The sequence below is a fragment of the Nilaparvata lugens genome, chromosome 7 (genome assembly GCF_014356525.2).
Source record: "Nilaparvata lugens isolate BPH chromosome 7, ASM1435652v1, whole genome shotgun sequence".
Classification (NCBI taxonomy): Eukaryota; Metazoa; Arthropoda; class Insecta; order Hemiptera; family Delphacidae; genus Nilaparvata; species Nilaparvata lugens.
This window is the reverse complement of record NC_052510.1, coordinates 5,992,786-6,015,915: the sequence shown is the minus strand read 5'-3', so window position 1 is coordinate 6,015,915 and position 23,130 is coordinate 5,992,786. Positions and strand designations below refer to the sequence as shown.

The 23,130-nt window shown below is 32.6% G+C and overlaps 2 protein-coding genes across 19 annotated transcripts in view; one reads left to right on the top strand and one right to left on the bottom strand.

Annotated features, from left to right (window-relative positions):
• The window catches only part of LOC111048992 (tRNA N(3)-methylcytidine methyltransferase METTL6), a 55,317-nt gene extending 53,250 nt beyond the window's left edge, over positions 1–2,067 (top strand). The window contains exon 5 of one of the 2 annotated variants that reach the window (XM_039433543.1): positions 1,758–2,067. In XM_039433543.1, coding sequence (XP_039289477.1) covers positions 1,758–1,811 — 54 coding nt within the window. In that variant the 3' untranslated portion in view covers positions 1,812–2,067. The remainder of the gene's footprint in view (positions 1–1,757) is intronic. The other variant, XM_039433544.1, reaches the window with a different exon arrangement.
• A 6,505-nt stretch (positions 2,068–8,572) lies between these two features.
• The window catches only part of LOC111048993 (microtubule-associated protein Jupiter), a 232,003-nt gene continuing 217,445 nt past the window's right edge, over positions 8,573–23,130 (bottom strand). For 12 of the 17 annotated variants that reach the window (XM_039433533.1, XM_039433532.1, XM_039433535.1 and 9 more), the window contains 2 exons: positions 17,950–18,060; positions 8,573–10,630 (listed from right to left, as the gene is read on the bottom strand). In XM_039433533.1, coding sequence (XP_039289467.1) covers positions 10,488–10,630; positions 17,950–18,060 — 254 coding nt within the window. In that variant the 3' untranslated portion in view covers positions 8,573–10,487. The remainder of the gene's footprint in view (positions 10,631–17,949; positions 18,061–23,130) is intronic. The other 5 variants (XM_039433541.1, XM_039433542.1, XM_039433538.1 and 2 more) reach the window with 1 other exon arrangement.

Below are 23,130 nucleotides of genomic sequence, written 5' to 3'. Positions count from 1 at the left end.
CGAGCGAGCTTCATCCTGACTTTAAAAAACATATTTTGGAACAAATGACTGAAACTGTCCGGCCCTAGAACGATCACATGACAACCATCCCTCACCCATTCCACCAATATAAATCTTTAAGCCATGTTATAGAACGAATTATATATATATATATATATATATATATATATATATATATATATATATATATTATATAAACTCATGTTATTTCAATTATCCACTGCATTCTGCTGTATATTACTGAAAGTTGATAACCCTGATCTACTTTCAGCCTACTTCATTTTATTAATCAATTATTTGATCTTATCTACCTATATAAAAGTTACTAATGTCCCCGTGTGAGAACGTTTTGCTACCGCTGGCGGCTAAAGGTAGACGCACACAGATCGTCATCGGACGGACGGCACGCATTTGACGGATCGGACGATTAGATTTGATGCATTGTTTTCAATTGGAGTGCGCATACCTATCCGCACCTATACCTATCCTATCCGCATCGTATAGGTATGCGCACTCCAATTGAAAACAATGCATCAAATCTAATCGTCCGATCCGTCCAATGCGTGCCGTCCGTCCGATGACGATCTGTGTGTGTCCACCTTAATAGTGGACTTCACTATTGTCCCTAGCAGCAGCAGCAGCAGCAGCAGCAGCAGCAGCAGCAGCCAGGGCGGTTTATGTATTCAGTGTAATGAGTATTATGCCCGGTTTCTCAGTCGTTCCATAAACTGTTTATCCAATTATTGAATCGATAAATATGAGAAATGCGTTTCTAGAACGCTCCATAAACTTATCGAATCCATAAATCTATCAATAAACTATAGTGCCAAAATCCAGCCTATAAATATTCATTTATGGAATGGATAAATTTGTCAAATTTTTGGTTGCAATCGAAAAATTAAGTTACAAAAATAAAATTAAAATTAATGTAGATCACCAGTATTGTAAAAACAAAACAGGATAAAAGTTGCACTATATTTAGCATTGTTAGCCCTTATTTGGTGTCAGCCATCTTGTTTTGGAGACGATCAGAAAAGATGTCAGTACCGTAAGAGATAACCTCACAACGAGCAGCATGGAATAAACAACCAAGATTTGGTTGGTTACCATAGCATCAAGGCCCGGTTGCACAAAAGCCGGTTAGATTTTAACCGTGATTAATTTCACGAGAACCAATCAGAGAAGGTCTTTTTGATAAGACGGCTTCTCTGATTGATTCTCGCGGATTTAAAATCACGATTAAAATTTAACCGACACCAAGTTTGTTTACGAAAGTGGCCGGTTTGGAATCATGCCATGCTGCCAGATTCATTGAACAGATAAATCGTTCCACAGCTATGGATTCTATAAATTAATATGTTTAAGGAACCAATAAAAATGTATTGAATCGATAAAGTTATTGAATCAATAGCTATAGCATTGTTTATTGAATGACTGAGAAACCGGGCAGTCTGTTATTTAAAACCTATGTTTGCAGAATATTTGAAATAGTTTCAATAAGTGTTAAAAATAATAATAATATTGATTTCATACTTTTTTGGAATATTGTTGATTAGGACAAAATTATTTAAATTTTGTAAAATATTTCTATTGAAATCCACACTAGAAATAGAGATGTCGTGAAATTTATCCATATTAACGTGAAATGAAAGAGATGCCTTGAGTGCATTGAAACTATAAATTATGTTCAACTGACATCTCTTTCATTTTAACTTATTTATTGAATTGAAAATAATAAGTTTTACATTGTTTTCCAGGTTATGCAAACTGCTTACTCAATAATCAACGTTCTGAGTAACATGAAAACATGAGAAATCAAGCCGAATTTATTGTTCAAAGATGAGAGAAAATATGATGGATTAGTCCGTATATAGTTTTATTTGTTTGGTAAATAGGTAACATGAGATATTCTGGATGTTATATATATATGTATATATATATACGCATAGTAACTTATAGATAAGTGAAGCCGATAATAGACAAGAATGCAGGCAATGACTCTTCTAATTTTGTTAAATCATTTTTAGTGTACTGAAAGTCTTCAATAATAAAATATCTTTGACAGACTGATCGTTGCATCATTGGATTAATTGAGCTATTGAATACTTTCCTGCCTTTTCACATTTTCCTATTTTAGCACTCTTTAGTACATTAGCAAAAATTTGATACTGTCAGACTCATTGAAAATAACGAATACATGATGCATGCACGATGTGCAGAAAAACATTTAGGACCGGATTCAGCAAAACGAAAACTTGGTTTGAGCGCCAGTTGATTCTAAAACAAACAATCATAGGCCTATTACAAAATCATCGGACTCAGAACTAACTGCCGCTCAAACCAATCGCTCAAACTCTCACCATAGAGAAACGATAGCATAAGTAGATATCCCATGGTATAGGGTGTTTATGTCGCAACTTTTACTATTATCCCAAGCCGATAGTTCACGTAGTTCTTTCCTATGCAGCTGTATGACGCTGGTAGTCTCTCAAATTGAGCCGTTTGTGAAATTTGTCTAAGCAAAAGAGTGGACTGTATAAAGGGGTGAATTTGTAGGTTATGAAATTTAGTAAAGTAATCAAAGACTAACAAAATCCACATATAAATTTGAAAGGAGGAAAGATCCAATGTGCTTACATAATATGTATTGAATGAAAGCAAATTGGCATGTACAGCAAATGGTAACTCAGGATTGAGATTGAAATAAAAAATACCAAATGAAAGGTTCAATATAATCACAAGTTTAATTAAAATGTTTATAGTGCAAATAATAACTGAAAGAGCTCTGATAAATTGATGATTAAACCTAAAATTGAACAACAGGCTTGATGAATAATGAAAGTTACTAAATATTGAAAAATCACAATTAAAATGCTCAAATTGAAAAGTGCTCAAGTAACAAATACAAGAGTAATCAAAAATTGAATTTGCAAAATTTGTAATGAAAAGTTTTATAAGAAAAAAGAAAATTCAAAATCAAACAAATGATGAACGATTACCAAAGTTCTACAATAAATTTAGAATGGATAAGCTGAACAAACAATAGTCACAAAGTTAAGCTAATAATCGATACAAAAGACAAGATAAAGGAGTGATGTATAAACACTTTCAATACTTTGAAATATTTAAAGATTGATTTATAATAAAACAATATGAATTTGAAATCATGAGATTAAACGGGTACTTTATAGATAATCAAAATAATTGAATGACTTTGAGACTATTTAAACTTTTAGAAATCAAAATGAAAATACATTAATATGTGAATTAATAATTGAAAAACAAATAACAATTATTCAAAATGAATGTTACTAATATTGTCAATTTTGAAACCAAAAGGATACAGTCATACAATCACCAATGGAAAATGAAAGCTTTAAAAAATTAGTGGAAAACACTCAATTAAAAAGATTCACTGAATATTGAGATAATATTGAATATAAGATTCACTGATAAATTAAGACAAGTGTGGGAAGATAGAGCAAATGTACTTTAAAATCAAAATATCCAATTTAGAAGAGATAGCACAAGATCTATAACCAAAGTGGATATTTTGCTACAGTTGACGTGATGTGAGAATATCAAAAATGTTAAATATAGGACTTAGCTCAGAAAGTTTGAAGCAGCAGCAGGTGGAGACGAGCACCAGCGTGTCCACGCAGGTGGTGCAGATCAGGATGAGAACCTGAAACCAAGATTCTGGAGACCAGCAGGAATCCAGGACGACTCTAGGCTGACAACAGTGAACCCCTCACTGTTATAAGAAACCAATGAAACTCCGACGAGGACACTAGGGGTGCCACATTTGGCTCCGACATTTCCAACAAATAGTATAAATCATGGAAATTTGAATTTCCCGCTCAAATAGTATAAATAAGAAATTTGAATTTCCCGCTCAAATAGTATATAAATCATGGGAAATTTGAATTTCCCGCTCAAATAGTATAAATCATGAGAAATTTGAATTTCCCGCTCAAATAGTAAATCATGAGAAATTTGAATTTCCCGCTCAAATAGTATAAATCATGAGAAATTTGAATTTCCCGCTCAAAATCATGAGAAATTTGAATTTCCCGCTCAAATAGTAGCTCATTTCCATATTAGAAATGACCAGATTTCTTACCAGGGCAACAGAAACATGCAAGAGGTACACAAACTATATCAGTGTTGCGGGTTGCCTATGCCTGCATTGGAAGGCGTTGAAAAACCTGCTACCTCTTGAAGTGTTCTGACTCCCTGGTACGGAATTAAAAACCAACTAAATACTACCAGGGCAACAGAAACATGCAAGACTGATTTGAGCGGGAAATTCAAATTTCTCAGGATTTTTGTGACTACTGAGCTCATTTGTATTGGATGAGAATTAGAACAGCACAGCAGAAAAAAGCAACAGGTAATGGATTCATTTTTCATGAATCCAAAAATTAATTAAAATCGCTAAAGCTCTCAGCAACGAGAAACTCAGCAACAATATAATGTCATCACATTGGCAAAATTCCTTACCGTTCATTAGATATGGCCGTTTGAAAATTTGCAAATTTCATGTTTGAAGCCGCATAACTCCTGTATAGTAGTTAGGAATACCAAATTTGGCTCCGACGTTAATTTCTCAGTTAAAGGCTTCATCTATGGTGCAAATTTCAGCCGAATCCGAGATACTTCTTTCTCTCACTGATTGCACGATGGTTGTTTTCCATGGATTTTTTCATTGATTTGTGAAAAACAAAAATCGCTCAAACTTCGTGATCTTATGGTCTTCGATGTGAGAAACACGAATCTTGAATCAGATTTGCTAAATCCCTTACCGTTCAGGAGATATGAGCATTTGAAAATTTTATGTTTGCAGCTTCATAACCGACCCTGTATTGTAGCTGGGGGTGCCAAATTTGGCTCACACATTTCTCAGGTCAAGCTTCTTCTATGGTACAAATTTCAGACAAATCTGAGATATTTTTTGTTTCAGTGTGTTTCACAATGGTTAGTCCATGGTTTTCATCAGATTTTGTGAATAATACAGATCGCTCAAACTTCGTGATCTTAACGTCTTTGATGCAAGAAACACGAATCTGGAATCAGATTTGCAAAATTCCCTACCGTTCAGGAGATATATAACCATTTGAAAATTAGAAAATTTCATGCTTGCAGCTTCATAACTCACTCTGTATAGTAACTAGGGGTGCCACATTTGGCTCCGACATTTCTCAGGTCAAGCTCTATCTATGATGCAAATTTCATCCAAATCAGAGATAATCTTTGTTCCAGTGTGTTTCACGATGGTTAGCGTCCATGGTTTCTATCAATTATTTGTGAAAAATAAAAATTGCTTAAACTTCGTAATATTATGGTCTTTGATGCGAGAAACACGAATCTGGAATCATATTTGCAAAATTCCCTACCATTTAGGAGATATGACCATTTGAAAATTTTATGTTTGCGGCTTCATAACTCACTCTGTATAGTAGCTGGGGGTGCCAAATTTGGCTCACACATTTCTCAGGTCAAGCTTCTTCTATGGTAAAAATTTCAGCCAAATCTGAGATATTTTTGATTCAGTGTGTTTCACAATGGTTAGTTAGTCAGTCCATGGTTTTCATCAGATTTTGTGAAGAATACAGAACGCTCAAACTTCGTGATCTTAACGTCTTTGATGCAAGAAACACGAATCTGGAATCAGATTTGCAAAATTCCCTACCGTTCAGGAGATATATAACCATTTGAAAATTAGAAAATTTCATGTTTGCAGCTTCATAACTCACTCTGTATAGTAACTAGGGGTGCCACATTTGGCTCCGACATTTCTCAGGTCAAGCTCTATCTATGATGCAAATTTCATCCAAATCAGAGATAATCTTTGTTCCAGTGTGTTTCACGATGGTTAGTCCATGGTTTCTATCAATTATTTGTGAAAAATAAAAATTGCTTAAACTTCGTAATATTATGGTCTTTGATGCGAGAAACACGAATCTGGAATCATATTTGCAAAATTCCCTACCATTTAGGAGATATGACCATTTGAAAATTTTATGTTTGCGGCTTCATAACTCACTCTGTATAGTAGCTGGGGGTGCCAATTTTGGCTCCGACATTTCTCAGGTCAATCTTTATCTATTTATTTATTAGGTTAGCAAAAAAATACAAGCATCGGAAAAGAAAAACAGGCTATTGCCTAAAACTTCTTCAATTTCCTAATTTAGTTTTAAATTGTCCAAATATTATAGGTTATGTCCATTCAAAGTTCTACACCAAATCACAATCTAAAATATAAATTAGAATAAAACAAACAATTTCAAATTTGGAGTTTCTTAAAAACATGAAACAAACTATATCAATTAATTCACAAAATAAAGAATAAAAACACTTAAATTTTGAGTTCTAAAATATCACATTCACCTTAGCTATATAACAGCTGTAACTATATCCCCTATGATGCAAATTTAAGCCAAATCTGAGATATTTTCTGTTTCAGTGTGTTTCAGTCCATGGTTTTTATCAATTTTTTGTGAAAAATAAAAATCGCTCAAACTTCGTGATCTCATCATCTTTGTTGCGAGAAACACGAATCTGGAATCAGATTTGAAAAATTCCTTACATCCTAATTCTGAGATACTTTATCAGTGTGTTTCGCGATGGTTAGTCCATGGATTTCATTAATTTTCTGTGAAAATCTGGGAGATTTGCATTTCTCTTGAAATCCATGAAAAGCATCATGGATTTTGCAAAAATAGTCAAAAATTTAAATCGCTCAAACTCTCAGGAATGATAGCACTTGACGAGTGGAACAATAATGTGTCATCACACTGGCGAAATTTACTCCTACTCTTTAGTAGATTTGCATTTTTCATGAAATCCATGGAACATGGTTTCATAGATTCACATTCAAAAGTTAGTTCGTTCAATTGGACACTGTGCTTGTTGCTTTTCATTTTCCACTGCCTCCTGTTGGTGCCGTCACTTTTCCTCTATTGAAGGAAAAATACTTTGATGCTGTCTATATTTTATCACTTTATTATTACCACTACAATATAGTGCTATTTGACAACATCAACGTATTTTTCTTTCAATAATTATGGAGAAATACCACAACATCTCTTACCATACAATCTGATTTTCATGAATGTACGATTCATATATGATCAATTTCGCCACAAATATAATATTATAATACGGTATTCATTGAGAATTATCAATTGTATTCACTAGAATCATGATAAATTGTCATCTTCTTTTAATAACTTTGTCAAATTTTTAATCTATATACAGTATATATAAAAGCGAAATGGCACTCACTCACTGACTGACTGACTGACTCACTCACTCACTCACTCACTCGCATAACTAAAAATCTACCGGACCAAAAACGTTCAAATTTGGTAGGTATGTTCAGTTGGCCCTTTAGAGGCGCACTAAGAAATCTTTTGGCAATATTTTAACTCTAAGGGTTGTTTTTAAGGGTTTAAAGTTCGTCTTTTAGCATGTATATTCTTCTTCTCCCAATCTCTTAATTATAATTGAAATGTCCATATCATATGTTACTATAGAACTATAATCTAGATAGAGTACCTCTTCGAAACAGTTGTAAACTGGCAACTAAATTAATAATTTTGTCAGGTTGGCATTAAGTTGAGTTGACTTTGTTAGGTTGGCACCAAGTTGAAGATTTAAATGCATTTATCGCGGAAAAATTGATTGGACACTGCTACTTCAATCTCGGGAATATAATTATTATTACTAGCCGTCAGGCTCGCTTCGCTCGCCATATCCGTTTAGCCAGACGTTTAGTCTGGAACCCCGACTGGATTGTTCTAACATATGATAAAAATGCTCAAACGAAAAATGCAGGCGAGCGAAGCGATCCTGCTGATGTCATTCTTGGACGATCCAGTCGGGGGTCCAGGGGGCGGAGCCCCCTGGCTAGACGGATATGGCGAGCGAAGCGAGCCTGACGGCTAGTTCCTTATATTATAATAGTATCTATTTTTTTCACTAATACGGGACAGTATGGAATAATTGAATGTATAAATTCAATTATAAGTTACTCAAAAAGAAGATGTTGATCATTTCGATAATAATTTGGTCCATTCTATAGGCAAGATTTTGCTTTTTAGAACAATTAATACCCCCCTAAACTTCAAGAAAAACTAACAAAATGCTGTACTTCCAGTATTATAAATTTGCTCGTCTATCTGAGTATTGAAGAGCGTAAATTGTATTTTAAAAGTGAAAGTGACATAGCCAACATTTTGATTTGGACAGTATACAGTAGTATGAATTGGAAATGGGACAGTTTTGGGCATGAGCCTGTTGTGCCTTTCCTCATGTTAAGAAGTATTTGTACACGATGTGATAAATATAATATAAATTAATTAATCAATTAATAACTTTCTTCATAGCATAGTCTACAGCATTCTTGTCTAATGGCAGGCGAGGATACTAAACCAATGTTAGTTGGATGCTGACTGAATATCACCTAAGTTTATAGATTTTCAAGTTGCCTATTCTCCGTGTCAATATCATTTGTTTGAATATCATAGTTTTCATGTAGGTATTGTGTCATAATATCAATAAGACGTGATTATACTTCTATTTAAATACAAAATTTTATTGAAATACAATACGGTTAAGCAGTACAAATCATGGAGACACTGATTCTACAAAAATGTGACATAAGCAGAATATTCTTATTTATCTTTCTCTTACGACAAGCACATTCTGTCAACATACTATTAAGTACAAATTATAAAAGAAGATTTATAAATAGAAGATAATAATTCAACACAAAAACTAAATTAATAACATCAAAACATACATAATTAATAGAATAGTACATAATCTACTACAGATAATACATAAAGTATCACTGTCTACTTTGGGACAGAGCTATTGAAATATACATTACATCTTTCCAGTCAGCTTTGTTGTATTGTCAAGGCACAAGTGGGGGACTCAATTATTATTATTGATCATCCCGAATTTCTTCCCAATTTTGACGTCTTATGTCAATTTCAGATGCAGTCATACAATATTTGAAAATTTTCGAAAATACCTTCACTAAAGGTTTTGGAATGAGAACTGATTTGAAATTCAAGAATTGGAAACATCCATAAAAACATATAGAGTTTCAAGTGTATAGGTTTATATTGTTGAAAATAAGTATAAAGTCATTCTCTAAAGACAAGATTATCTAGGACTTGAATGTAGTAGAAGTCATCTAAATATTCATTACAGTGATAAATTTTCTTTCTGGTAATGTAGTAGTATTTATATTTACGTAGCCTATTAAAAATAGTTGTGATCTATAAATTCAAGAAATAATCTTCAACATTATTAGAACGCTTTTTTCCTGACAAACATTCTCAAATGATTAATTATTACAATGACTATTATTACAGTATATGAAGAATATATTCAACCACTGTAAAATTTTATCTCTTTTTAATAACAGTAAGTGGAATTTATTATACTATTTAGGTCACCTTTCATTTTAATAAAAGATTTACTAGACATTAAATACTTAAAGACATTTTAATACAGTTTGTTGTTAATATACAAATTATCAGTATTCTAAAAGATATTTCAGACTGTATGAAAATGATATAGTTTACATAATTTCGTTAAATTGTTCAATTTTTAAAAGTATTAATAATGTTTTAAGCAATTGGGAAAAATTAATTTGATGCATACAATATTGTTGTTATAACTTTTCAAATGACTCATTTATTTATAAATAACTAAAACCTTTTTTGTGAACCCATCTATCAGTTCTCATACTCGATTTTCATTAAATTATTATGTTATTAATATCTATATCTAATTTTTATCATTTTAACGCATGCAAGTGAAATGATATTGTAAACCATTACAATAATATACTTAGTCAGTCTAGAGAAATCTACCATGTTCTAGATTGTTTCAATTGAGTTTATTTAGAGAAAAATCAACTCTAAGAACAGTTTGGGCAAAATGCTAACTTGCTTTTGTGAGAAAGAATCATTTTCCAATAGGAATTAAAATAGATAGGATACATTTTCATGTTTTTTTCAAGAATAGAGCAATTTCAAATAATACAGTTTACATGGAAAAATAGTAGGAGATTGGAGCAGTCGCTTAATACTGTAAATAAGTTCAAGATAATCAAATTATAGTTTGTGATCCAATATTCATTTTTTGTGAATACCTTCAGCAATAATTTCAATTCCACAGCAAATTTTTGACCTGGAGTTGTCTAAAAACAGTCAGAAAAAATGTAGATCGTGTTTCAATTCTGTCAAAATACGAGGTCGGGACCAAAAATACAGTTTTCGCTCCATCATTTTGTTTAGCAATAAACCATGACAAAAACCAATATCGAATTTATTGAAAACAACACAGATACAAAACATTTTCGGGACAAACGATAACAAGCAGGGTCCAATAGAGGGATAAATATAATATTATAGTTTAGGTTAATTGAAAAAGGGTTGGGGCTGGATGGAGTAGTCAGTTGCCCTTCACCATAATCCCGAGGAGAACCCGCCGGGGGGGACACGCTGACGCGCCTGCGCAGTAGAGGGGGGGCTCAAGTTGCCATTGGTCAGTGGCGTGCTTGGCTTGCTGCTAGCGTCATAGCCCTCTCCCGTCACTGGATTTCCATCTGAAATTTAAAAAATCACAAAAATATTGGTTGAGGTTCACAAATACAAGCTGAATAATACAATACACAATAAAAGCTGGTTAATTGTATAAATGAAGCTATAGTGTGGTCCACGTTATAATGGCAGTGGATAAAGATAGAAGAATAACGATGCCGATTCTCGGCATTAATTAATTATATTTCTACACTGTCAAAAACATAATTATTGTCATCGTTGTGGACCTAGAAAAGGATAGTACCACCGGCTTTGTCGAATGATTGACAAGGATACCAAAACCAAAGTTGATCAAATACTGTCATTATAACATAGTAATAATATTGACCTAACTATAGTAATTTTTGCTAGGATTCGAGTCAGCTGAATAATCTTATTTCTATGGCTAGAACCAATGCAATTGCTAGTTCTAATTCTAAGAAATATTTTTTGCTAGGATTATAGTCAGCTCATTTATTTTATTTGTATATCTAGAAACAATGACTAGTTGCTAGTCACTAGATTCTAGTTTTTATTCAATCGACCCATTGAAAGGAAACAATGGAATTATTGAACGTTCAAATGGAATCTATATAAATAAAAATAAAGCCTCAAATTTTGACATTCAATAACTTTGTTATGTGTGCACCGAGTTTTATGATTTTTTTATTGGTTGTGTTCGTTATGCTCAGGACCAGGTCTATGGCCTATCAAATTTATAATCCGACTTCAGGACTCTTTTCTACGATCCTTCAAAGTTTAAATGTAATCCTTATGGGAGAAGATTTGTTAGCTGGCCACACACAGAAATGAAAATCAGCTGTTATAATCATTGCGTCATTCAACAGCCGTCTACAGATAGTGGTGTGTGCTGCTCCATAACCGACCATGTGTTTAATTCTAAACGCCACGACTAAAAACAAAATGACTGTAAGTTCTCTGTGTAACCATTCAGCAGTGCGGCCTCAGGTTAGACTTACATGCTCTAAAGGCATTGCTTTTTTTGAATAATTGTTCTGTCTTCGGTGTTTAGAATATTGAATTATTTTTAGTGAATTATTTATTTTGCAGTTGGAAAATTATCTATAAAAAATAAAATGCCACATCGCGCCTCCTCAGGTGTGCATCCAGCTAAAGTTTGTCATGAGATGCATTAAACTATTTGGCGGTACGAAGTTCGCCGGGCCAGCTAGTAGAGTAAAAAATTAATGGAAGAAAATTGGTTGACAATCACAATTTGAGCATTTAGAAAATACTATTTTTTTTAGGGGCACTGAAATAATTGAAACACAACGAGTAACCTTCTTTTATTCAATCAGAACACAACTTGTTTCAACTCTTCTAGCACTCACTACCTCCGTAAACAAAGCCGTAGTGCATTCGTGTGACGTCAGCAAAGGTAGTGCTCCTACACCAATAATTATAAAATTCGTTGATTTTAGCTGATCTATATCAGCTAGTGGAGTGGGAGTCCTACCTATGCTGACGTCACATGAATGCACTACGACTTTGTTCACGGAGGTAGTGCTTCAACAGCCATTTTCATGTAAATGAAATGATAAACTTGAAAATGGCCCTTGAAGAGTTAGAACTAGTTATGTTATGGTAAAATAAGAGTGTACTTTATAACATTCATTGTCTTTCAATTAAAAGAAAAAAAAATGGAAAAGGAAGAGTTTTGGGCTTAAAGCATCTCATTTCTTTCCCAATCATTCTTTATTATATTGTATCTTTGAATGTGTAAATAAATGGAAAAATATTTATTATTCGTTTTTATTTGTGTTGGCTGAGAGTCTCTTAAAGCCAGCATACACAGCACCAGACGGACGAATGAAATATCCCTCCATAGGTTATCGAATGTTGCAACGCACACGGACGTCTGCCTAGGTGCCACGTCCACATGTACTGCAGACGCTACATTTTCTCTCCGTCCGTCTGGTGCATACGTCTGTATGCGTTCGTCTTTAGGCTAGGGTTAGACCTAACGAGTGAATGCTTGCTCTCAACAAAGTTTAATAAGAATCTAGATAAACCCAGTGGAAATTAACTGGATAAACACAGCAGTGAAATTATCATCTTAAAATTAACTTCAATTCAATTATAGCATCCAACAAAATTGGACACTTCTAGATCAAATAACTGCATTTCTCATTTTCACAATTTTGTGATTATAGAATAGAATAAAATTGAATCTAACACATTCAAGAATTGGAGAAAATGGATTTTAAATAGAAACATTGTGAAGGAATATCGTTTGGGCTCTTTAAATACATAGCATGGTTTCAAATTTAGCCTGCTAATGTCAATAATAATAATATTTCCAATCTTCATGAAAGTATAGGCTAAGAGAAATATGATGAATTTAAACACACTTTACAAACAAACAATTCACAACTGAGTAAATTAAGTCGTATTCAAAACTAAAATTATACAAGTAAACATATTTAAAGTAAACATATTTATAAATAAATTACATTTTATATAGTCATGAATTGGAACAGAAAGTATTTTGAACAAAAGTAAACAGAACCGGAAGAAACCGAGAATAATGAAAACAAAATGATGATTTTCGCATTCATTATGCAGAGAAACATGCAAACAAAACAACACAAAATAACAAAAATGCAAAACAAACATGATTCTAAAGTTCATTCATGAAACAAAATGAGTATGGAAGTTCTAAGGAAGAGATAAACTTTTTACTTTCTTTAAACGTATTAATGGAATAAGTTGAAATTAAGATTGAAGTGATAGAAAGTTGAAAACTGAAAAATCTATTTTCATTAGAAAAAATTGAATAAATAAATTAATAAATGAAAAAAATCCACAAAGAGAATGAGATGAAACCAACTGATCACATTTCTAAACTTCAATCAAAACCCAATCATTGATCAAATTCAAAAACTGAATATTGACATTTTACCATTTATAATTTTTTATCACACACTAAAATAATATGATGATTGATTATTTCTAACATGATTATTATTATTGGTTTATGGATAAAAAACATATCTAAATATCATATTTAAATTGTCAGGAAGTCTTCAGTTACTCACACAGCGGCCATTTTGCTATTTCCACTTATTATTTTTTTCTGGATTGTCAAACATACGAAATTGAAACTTTGTACGTTTGCAACTAGACAAAGCAAGAGAAAGCAAGACAAAGCTACAAAAAATTATGATAATTTTTGAAATTCAGAGAACAAAAAGGGCGGTCATTTAAAATGTTCATTCTTAAATAACTCAGAAACCGTTGGTATTACAAAAACTCTACAAGAATAACTTTTTTCAGTAAATTTAATTGCCTATCGATAGGTCTCAATTTTAACTGAGATATGGTAGCTTTAGTGGTTGGTGACCCACCTTTAGAGGGTTATGTAACGTTATTTTATTGTTTGAAATGACCTGAAATCGCTTACTATTAACATTCAATGCAAATAGAAATTATTGCATCATTGAGGCGACTCTATCAGCATGCCTTGGTTTGCACTGCAACAAACTTTCAGTGGTCACTTACCACTAAAGCTGCCATATCTCAGTTAATATTGGTTCAATCTTGAAAAATCTGGTACCAATCGATACGCAATTAAATTTACTAAAAAAAGTTATTCTTGTAGAGTTTTTGTAAAACCAACGATTTCTGAGTTATTTTAGAAACAAAATTTTAAATGGCCGCCATTTTGTTCTATGAATTTCAAAAATTATCATAATTTTCTTCTAGCTTTGTCTAGTTGCTATAAATGATCGTGCAAAGTTTCAATTTCGTATCTTTAACCATTATTCTGAAAAAAAAAACATAAGTGAAAAAAGCAAAATGGCCGGTGTCTGTGTAACTGAAGACTTCCGGACAATTTAAATATGATATTTAGATATGTGTTTTACCCAGGAACAATGCCTTAGAGTATTGGTAGGGAGTTGGTACACACCCTGTATAATAATCCAAATACAATGCACAAGATATAATATGAAATGTATGGTGATTCAAATGTATAGGCTAATGATATGAGATGAAAAATATGATAACTTACCAAAATTGCAAATAAATGCAAACTACAATGAGAATGATGAGGAGCCACTAAAGTTTGGATGATGTTCTAAAGTAGCATGCAATGAAATTACAAAAATAAAAATGCACGAGAAATCTTGAGTCCAACACTAACGAAGGTACAGTAGTAAAAATATTATACATTATTTGCGGCGTGTGGAGATATCCTCAAAAATGAGGATCACACATTCATCCTCGATAAAAGTCGTCCGCAGACGTGCTACATTACGTGCTAGACCTTCCTGCTGCCAAACTACAGGGTTGGCAGGGAGGTATGGATGATTTGAAATAACAGTTACACACTCATTCTTAAACGAAACTCAAAATTTTTTTTTTAGTGTGTAACTTGGATGTTGCCATTATAAAAAATAAAGAGGAAGAAATTAAAACATTGATTATGTTCGAAAAATAACATCTGTTAAATGCTGTCCGTTTTTGTCCTGTAGACGTTGTGAGAAGTTGTCCATACTCCTGAAGCCTTGCACGTAGTACTGCTCGAATTTATTGTGTTATTGTTTTACTCAAGGCTTTAAGGGTTCGTGGCTTCTTAAGGCTGTGCTAAGGCTAAAAATAAACTTTTTACTCACGATATTTTTCAATGTTTTTTGATTTGTTATCATCAAGCTATCAAAATGAAAAAGTTCTATTTTTTTCTGATCATTACTTTTTGAGATATGAGCGCCTTAAAGTTTAAATTTTTGGGACAGAACATTTCAAATTCGGTAAGAGATGAATCCATGAGATTTAGAGGATGATTCTTCATAGTATTGTTGATCTAGTAAAACAAACATTTTCTGCAAATATCGATTCTCAAGATAGTTATTCAATTTACTAAAAAAAAAAACAAAAATAACTCAACTAAAAGTTATTTTTAGTAAATTGAATAACTATCTTGAAAATCGATATTTTCAGAAAATGTTTGTTTTACTAGATCAACAATACCATGAAGAAACCATCCTCTAAATCTCATGGATTTATATCGTACCGAATTTGAAATGTTGTGTCCCAAAAATTCAAACTTCAGTCGCTCATATCCCAAAAAGTAATGATCGGAAAAAAATGTTTTCCTGAGAAAACTTTTTCATTTTGATAGCTTGATGATATAAAAATCTAAAAACTTGGAAAAATATCACGAGTAGAAAGTCCATTCTTAGCCTTTGCACAGCCTTAATGTATACACGTGCTTTTAGATAGCCCCATGAAACTTATTATTGGCCCTTACTTTTTTTGAAAAAACGGTCGAACCGTCACTTTCAATACGGATCGTTACCTAAGGATGCTGCGTGATTTTTTTCTACCAAATTGAGCAGACAACGTATCATTGTGAATACTGTATGGTTTCAACAAGATGGGATGCCATACATCGAGAGCAGCTATGGAATTTCTAAGGCAGACCTTCCCTGGACGCCTCATTTTGTTGTATGGAGATGTGGAGTGGCCTCCTCGGTAACCGGACCTGTCACCTTGTGACTATTTTTCATGGGGCTACCTGAAAGTACGTGTATACATAAACAAACCACGAATCCTTGAAGCCCTGAGTGAAACAATAACACAATAAATTCGATCGGTGCCACGTGCAATGCTTCAGAGGAGTATGGCCAACTTTTCACAACGTCTACAGGACAAAAACAGACAGCATTTAACACATGTTATTTTTCGTGCATAATCAATGTTTCAATTTTTTCCTTTTTATTTCTTATAATGGCAACATCCAAGGTACACACTAAAAAAATACATTTTGAGTTTCGTTTAAAAATGAGCGTGTAACTGTTATTTCAAATCATCCATACCTCCCTACCCAACCCTATATTTGAGAACTACTGAACTGTACTATAATTTGCTTGTAACCGTTTTTCTCTGTCATTTTCCTGTAAAATTGTTTTACAGTTGGAAGTTGAATAAATAAATGGAAAAATATTTGTACTAATTCTCAGCCAATCAGAGGGCCAAGCCAAACGAGGCGTTTTTTTAGTCGGCACGACAGGACAGGAAGCTCCCCGATCGGCTGGACAGGAAGCTCACGCTTTAAGCCAACCCAATCAGCCAATCGGAGAGCTCCCTGTCCTGACAAGCCGACTAAAAACGCCTCGTGTAGCTTGGCCCTTATTCTGAGTGTCGGCCGATGAATTCGACAATCGGTAAGTGTAAAAACGGGTTATGATTGATTCAAGAAAGTAAATTCCATATAGCATGATGTTGTATCCAACAACATTACTTTTTCCCACAAAATATAACCATAGAGAAACAATAGCGTAAGTAGATATCCCATGGTATAGGCCGTTTATGTCGCAACTTTTACTGTTATCTCAAGCTGATTACTGTCGATTATTGTAGATTTTTACTGTTTTGACCGGGTAAGAGTCTATGAACGGCACAATATGAAAGACTAACAGCGTCACACAGCTTCACGGGAAAGAACTACGTGGACTATCGGCTTGAGATAACAGTAAAAGTTGCTACATGAACGCCCTATACCATGGCATATCTACTTACGCTATTGTTTCTCTGTGATATAACTTATTGGATTTGAAAATGCTACTTTTTATCTAAAAAACATTATCAAGTCAGATCCATGATCACTACCTTTTCAACAAAATATAGCCTATTGAATTTGAGAATGTCACTTTTTATCTATAAGATATATTATGCCAGATTCAAGAACAATACTTTTTCCCACAAAATATTATATTGAATTCAGGATTGCTACTGTCTAAAGCCCGGTTGCACAATAACCGGTTAAATTTTTACCGTGAATTATTTCACGAGAACCAATCAGAGAAGGCATTTTTGATAAGACAGCTTCTCTGATTGGTTCTTGTGGAATTAATCACGATTAAAATTTAACCGGCTTTTGTGCAACCAGCACTTAATCTGTAAATCTGTCATAATCTGTCGATATCTACCGTACAGAATATAAAACCAAATTCAAGAGAACCAGGCCTATGTTCATCAACACGTATTGTGTTCTTAAGGAGTATTGTTTGAAAAAAACAATGTTTTCATCCACAAAATATCAAGAGCACTACTTCTTCAACACTTAGGCCCAGTTGCACAAAAGCCGGTTGAATTTTAGCCGTGATCAATTCCAAGAAACCAATCAGGGAAGGCATTTTTGATAAGACGGCTCCTCTGATTGGTTCTCGTGGAATTAATAACGATTAAAACTTAACCAGCTTTTGTACAACCGGCACTAATACAAGTACGTTGGATTCAAGAATAACTCTTACAACAAACTAGCTACTTTAATTTAGTTTCTAGTTGAATAGTTGATGGTTAGGTTAGGTTTATAGGTTACCTCGTCGTCGCGCCGACAGACTTTGACCGTTGTGTCGCCTAGTGACGTCACAGCCGTCACCTGTGACTGGGTTGCGCGGAGGAGACCCACGTAGCGATGACTTGCTCGACTCTAGCAACGCATGCAACGCAACAACACAACAATGCAACGCAACCGCAAGCAGAAACAAAGCACAGGTGACAGTCATTAGTACAACATGCTATAGTAGTAGATTATCATTTTTGGTGCATTCAATTATGCATTGGTCGCATCTTAATTGGGTTTAGTTGTACTGAGCTTCCTTATTTCACTCTTGCAAGAGTTTTATTCTGTTGTTTTGAAGCTCATTATCAAGATTATCTTATTACTCTCACAAGAGGATTTTGCTGTAATGAAGCTTATATTTTAGCTTATATTTCATAAAGCTTATATTTTTTTCACTTATAATTCAGATAACTTGGGATGATTTTTCAAGTTCAGATTATAAATCTGGTATATTTTTATTCTCACAAGAGGTTTTTGCTTTTATGAAGCTTATTTTTTACTTATAATTCAGATAACTTGGGACGATTCTTGAAGATTATTATTCAGATTATCAATCTGGTATCTTTTTATTCTCACATGAGGTTTTTGCTGCTAACAAGCTGATTTTTTAGGCTACTCATAATTCAGATAACTTGGGATGATTCTTCAAGTTTATTATTTAGATAATCTAACTCTCTCTCAAAAGAAGTTTTTGCTGCTATGAAGCTTATTTTTTACTCATCAGTCGGATGAATTTGGATGATTCTTGTAGTTTATTATTCAGATTATCAGTTAGATAATCTGACTGACTCTCATAGGAGGATGTTGCTGACTCATAGGAGCCTATTTTCTACTTATCATACAGATAACTTCACTAATTGTGTGAGGAACTTTTCAGACTAAGAGTAATTGAGGTGTATAATGTAATATGCTGTAATTCAAACATAATGTAATGTACTGGATCAGTATTTATTCATAACATTACTCAATATAGGGAAACAACATTTTTAAGAGAGGAAAAAAATTTCTGATGTTCAAACATTCAAAGTTTGTTCTTGTTGAATTCTATATTTATTTTTTCTTAATCAGTATCATGTGTAATTCATAATTTATATGTATGTATTCGATACTCCCATATATGCGGTCATGCTCGAAAGAGCTTGCACATGTGTAATGTTACCTACTTTATGTATTATTGTGAAAAATTAAATAAATATCAGTAATATTGTTATCCACAGGTGGATATGACACGTTATTCAAAGTCTTCAACATTTGTTTTTTGGAGTTAAGTTGAGTGCTGAATTCTGGCTTTGGGAAGAACACCTCTTGACTTGGGAATAAATTTTTTATTATATCACCAATATTATATTAATCAAGCCCTACTTCTCAATGCCGAGCATCAAAAGAATACTATTTGGGATTCTTCTGCATTCTTATGAATTATTATGGTTCATATGGGAGCATTCTCACAATGACAGACTGAAACCATAAGTGAAACCATCAATCCACTAATGGTATTTTTTTTCTGCCCAACGCAGATCAGAAATTTATTGGAATTCAGGACTTTTATTGCCTTAATTTTTTGCTATTATTTTCTTCTAGGAGGATCAGCATAATAAGGATATCAGTGATAACTTACTCCCGAAAGCAAGCAACCAATGCATATTTGAATCCATATAATAAAGGCGTGAGAAGCACAACCAAATAGACACCTCCAAATTATACACAAGATGCAATAGACATTCGTACAGTAGGTAGATTTTTGAAGCAACTAGAATTTGGAAATTTTACAAGAGAAGGATTTCTATCAACTATTTTTTTTATTAGCAGCTTCATGAGAAGAGTCAGCTGTGCAGACGGTTAGTTCACTGTCAATACAGAAAAAATGTACATTATTATTTGAATAGATTATTTACATAAGAGACAGGTTGATAATTTGAGTTGAAGTTATTATATGAGAATCAAGTTCACATCTGTATCAATAAATTGCCATAAAATTTGAAATTCAACAATTAGAATTGAGGAGAAAACTATTATTTATTCATTTATTCTTTATTGATTCATACAATAAGTACCTACATCATCGAAAATGATAGGGATGATAGTATGAGTTTGATGTGATAGATTAAGTTTTAAAAGTATCAAAATGACAGAAAATATTCTAAAGAAAATTTAGTATTCAATACAAATTCATCAATTTATGATTTATACAGATTACAGATTTATGTTGAAAATCAAGATATAGAATTTAATTAATACACGTAGTATCCCCTACACCAGAGGTAATATGCATGCATCTTTCGTTCAGAAAATGAAGTTTCAGTGAATATTTCCAGAGCCAATTCATGATAGATAATAATATTTATATTGAAGAAGGTTCCAAATTTATCATGGATTAAGTTTGTTTAATCAATGGAAACAGGCGAGGTCAGGTGAACATTATACTATAGAGTATAAGAACTTAGGAATACATTTGATGGAAATATAATCTTCAAGCTGGATTCACACATATCAGAGTATGTTCCCGGTAGAGTGGAAATATTCTTTCCATCAGTTATAATGAGACTATTCTCACCCAGCCTGGTCCAGCGAGAATGGATAGTCAGTCCCGTTGCAACACAAGGAAAATATATTTTCACGAATATAATAGGCCTACTGATATGGGCGTATCCTGCTTTATAATATACTGTAGCTTGTAATATAGGCTATTACACGTACTTTGATTCATTTATCATGATTATTAGAAACAGATTTTCTCAATTTGAAACCAGATTGAGTTAGTCATTTAAGGCTATGCAAAGGCTAAAAATAAACTTTCTACTCGTGATATTTTTCAAAGTATTTCGAATTGTATATCATTAAGTGAAAAAATGAAAAAGTTTTCTTAGGAAAACATTTTTTCCGATCATTACTTTTTGAGATATGAGCGCCTAAATTTTAAATTTTTGGGACAGAACATTTCAAATTCGGTAAGAGATAAATCCATGAGATTTATAGGATGGATTCTTCATGGTATTGTTGATCTTGTAAAACAAAAATTTCCTGAAAATATAAACTTTTAAGATAGTTATTCAATTTACTAAAATTATCTTTTTGTTGAGTTATTTTTGGTAAATTGAATAGGTTTTTCAAAAATTGATATTTTCAGAAAATTTTTGTTTTACTAGACCAACAATACCATGAAGAATCCATCCTATAAATCTCATGGATTTATATCTTACCGAATTTGAAATGTTCTGTCCCGAAAATTCAAACTTCAGGCGCTCATATCTCAAAAAGTAATGATCGGAAAAAAATGTTTTCCTGAGAAAACTTTTTCATTTTGATAGCTTGATGATATACAAATCGAAAAACTTTGAAAAATAGCACGAGTAGAACGATTATTTTTAGCCTTTGCACACCCTTAAACAATAATACTCTATTGTTTAATTAATGCTCATAAACAAGTTTGATATTTTATATCTACATCAACTCTAGCACTCTTGGCTTTGAAGGTATGAAAAAGTCAATAATTCTTAGGGATAAGAAAAATGTATACAAAACACAGTAGTAATCCTATAATAGGCTACACATATCATAATGAATTGGTTAATATAAAACCCTATACAGACATTTATGAATGGTCTTATCATTCGATAATATATTTCCTTTGTTTCATTGTTTTTAATTGGCAATTGAATATAAATGGTCTATTCAATTCAAATGTATTGGAATGATATGTGGTCTATTAATTTCATTATAAATTTATAATCAGGAACACCCAAAAACCACCCCCTGGAGAGTAAACCAAATGATGAAAAAGATTAGTGTGCTTTTACACAGTGAAAAGCATAAAGCCATTTTGTATCTTATGATATTAACATATTTGCAGTGAGTGCTCAGCACAGGTGATCTCTAATAGCATTAACTGCAACCGTTCTCCAACACTTTTTGTCAAATGCCAATTTTGACAAAACCAATAATTAGAATCCAGAAAACTATTGACAACAGCCTTTCTCCATATTAAAACCTCATAAAATAATGAATTAAATTGGAATTATTAGTTCTCTGTAGAAACTATAATCAAGAGACTTTCTCCAACCATTAATTTGAATGATTTTCATTTTAATATGTTAATGATACAAACGTGTGGTTAAACAGGTAAAACAACACGTTAGATCAATTTTTGGCGAAAAAGCAGCAAAATCTGTTAATAGTTTTAAGAAATTGTATCAGAGAAAGCTTTGATTAGCTTGTGATTTGCAACAAACACCTTCATTTGTATAGATTTCAGTTGACATGCAAACTTACATAAGTTCTATACACTTTGCTGAGCTGTGAACATATTTTTTAGTTAATATTGTTATTAATAGTATAGAAAATAGTCAACACAGATATGAAAACCATAATAATCACTATAATATGAGGGCCATGTTATCAATTATTCATACGATCATTAAAGGAGCATGTCATCTTGTATAAAACTTGTTTGGCATGTCACATACTACTGAGCAATGCTCCATTATGTAGAGTAAATTGTGATTCAATAAATTTTATTCTATAGAAATGAATATTTTTGGAAAATATGTATCATTCTGTACAACCATTGACAATGATTTTTTCTTGCTATGTAACATGCCTTGATTATCAATTGATTTTTGAAATGATTTGTAAATTATTGTCAAAATCTCATGAATATAATGTGCATCCAAACATGATACAATTTGAACTATTGAACAAACTCTTGTCCTCGATGTCTATTTTATAACATATAGACCACAGAAAAGGTTTGGATCTGAAAATTCAAATTCACTTATTTATATACCAAATACTTGAACATCAAATTCACTTATTTATATTATTTTTACAAAAAGCACAGATCAGGAGAGAAAAACTGAGGATATCCTGTACTATTTCTTTCCCAAATTTAGATTTTACATTAATGTTGATTCTTGTACTTTAAATTGAATTTTTACTTTTCTATTTATTTATGTCACTAATAAACGTATTATGCTGCGCAAACAATCAACATTTTTATATTTATACAAGGTGTTTTACAAGGCCGACAAGGTGTTATACAAGACCGACAAACTTCATGAGTGGCTTCCTCACTTAAAAATAAAGGAAATAGGTTCAGTAAACGTGAGTCTTGAAACGCTTTGTTACATATTTCTTTGCCTCATCACTTCTGGACTATTC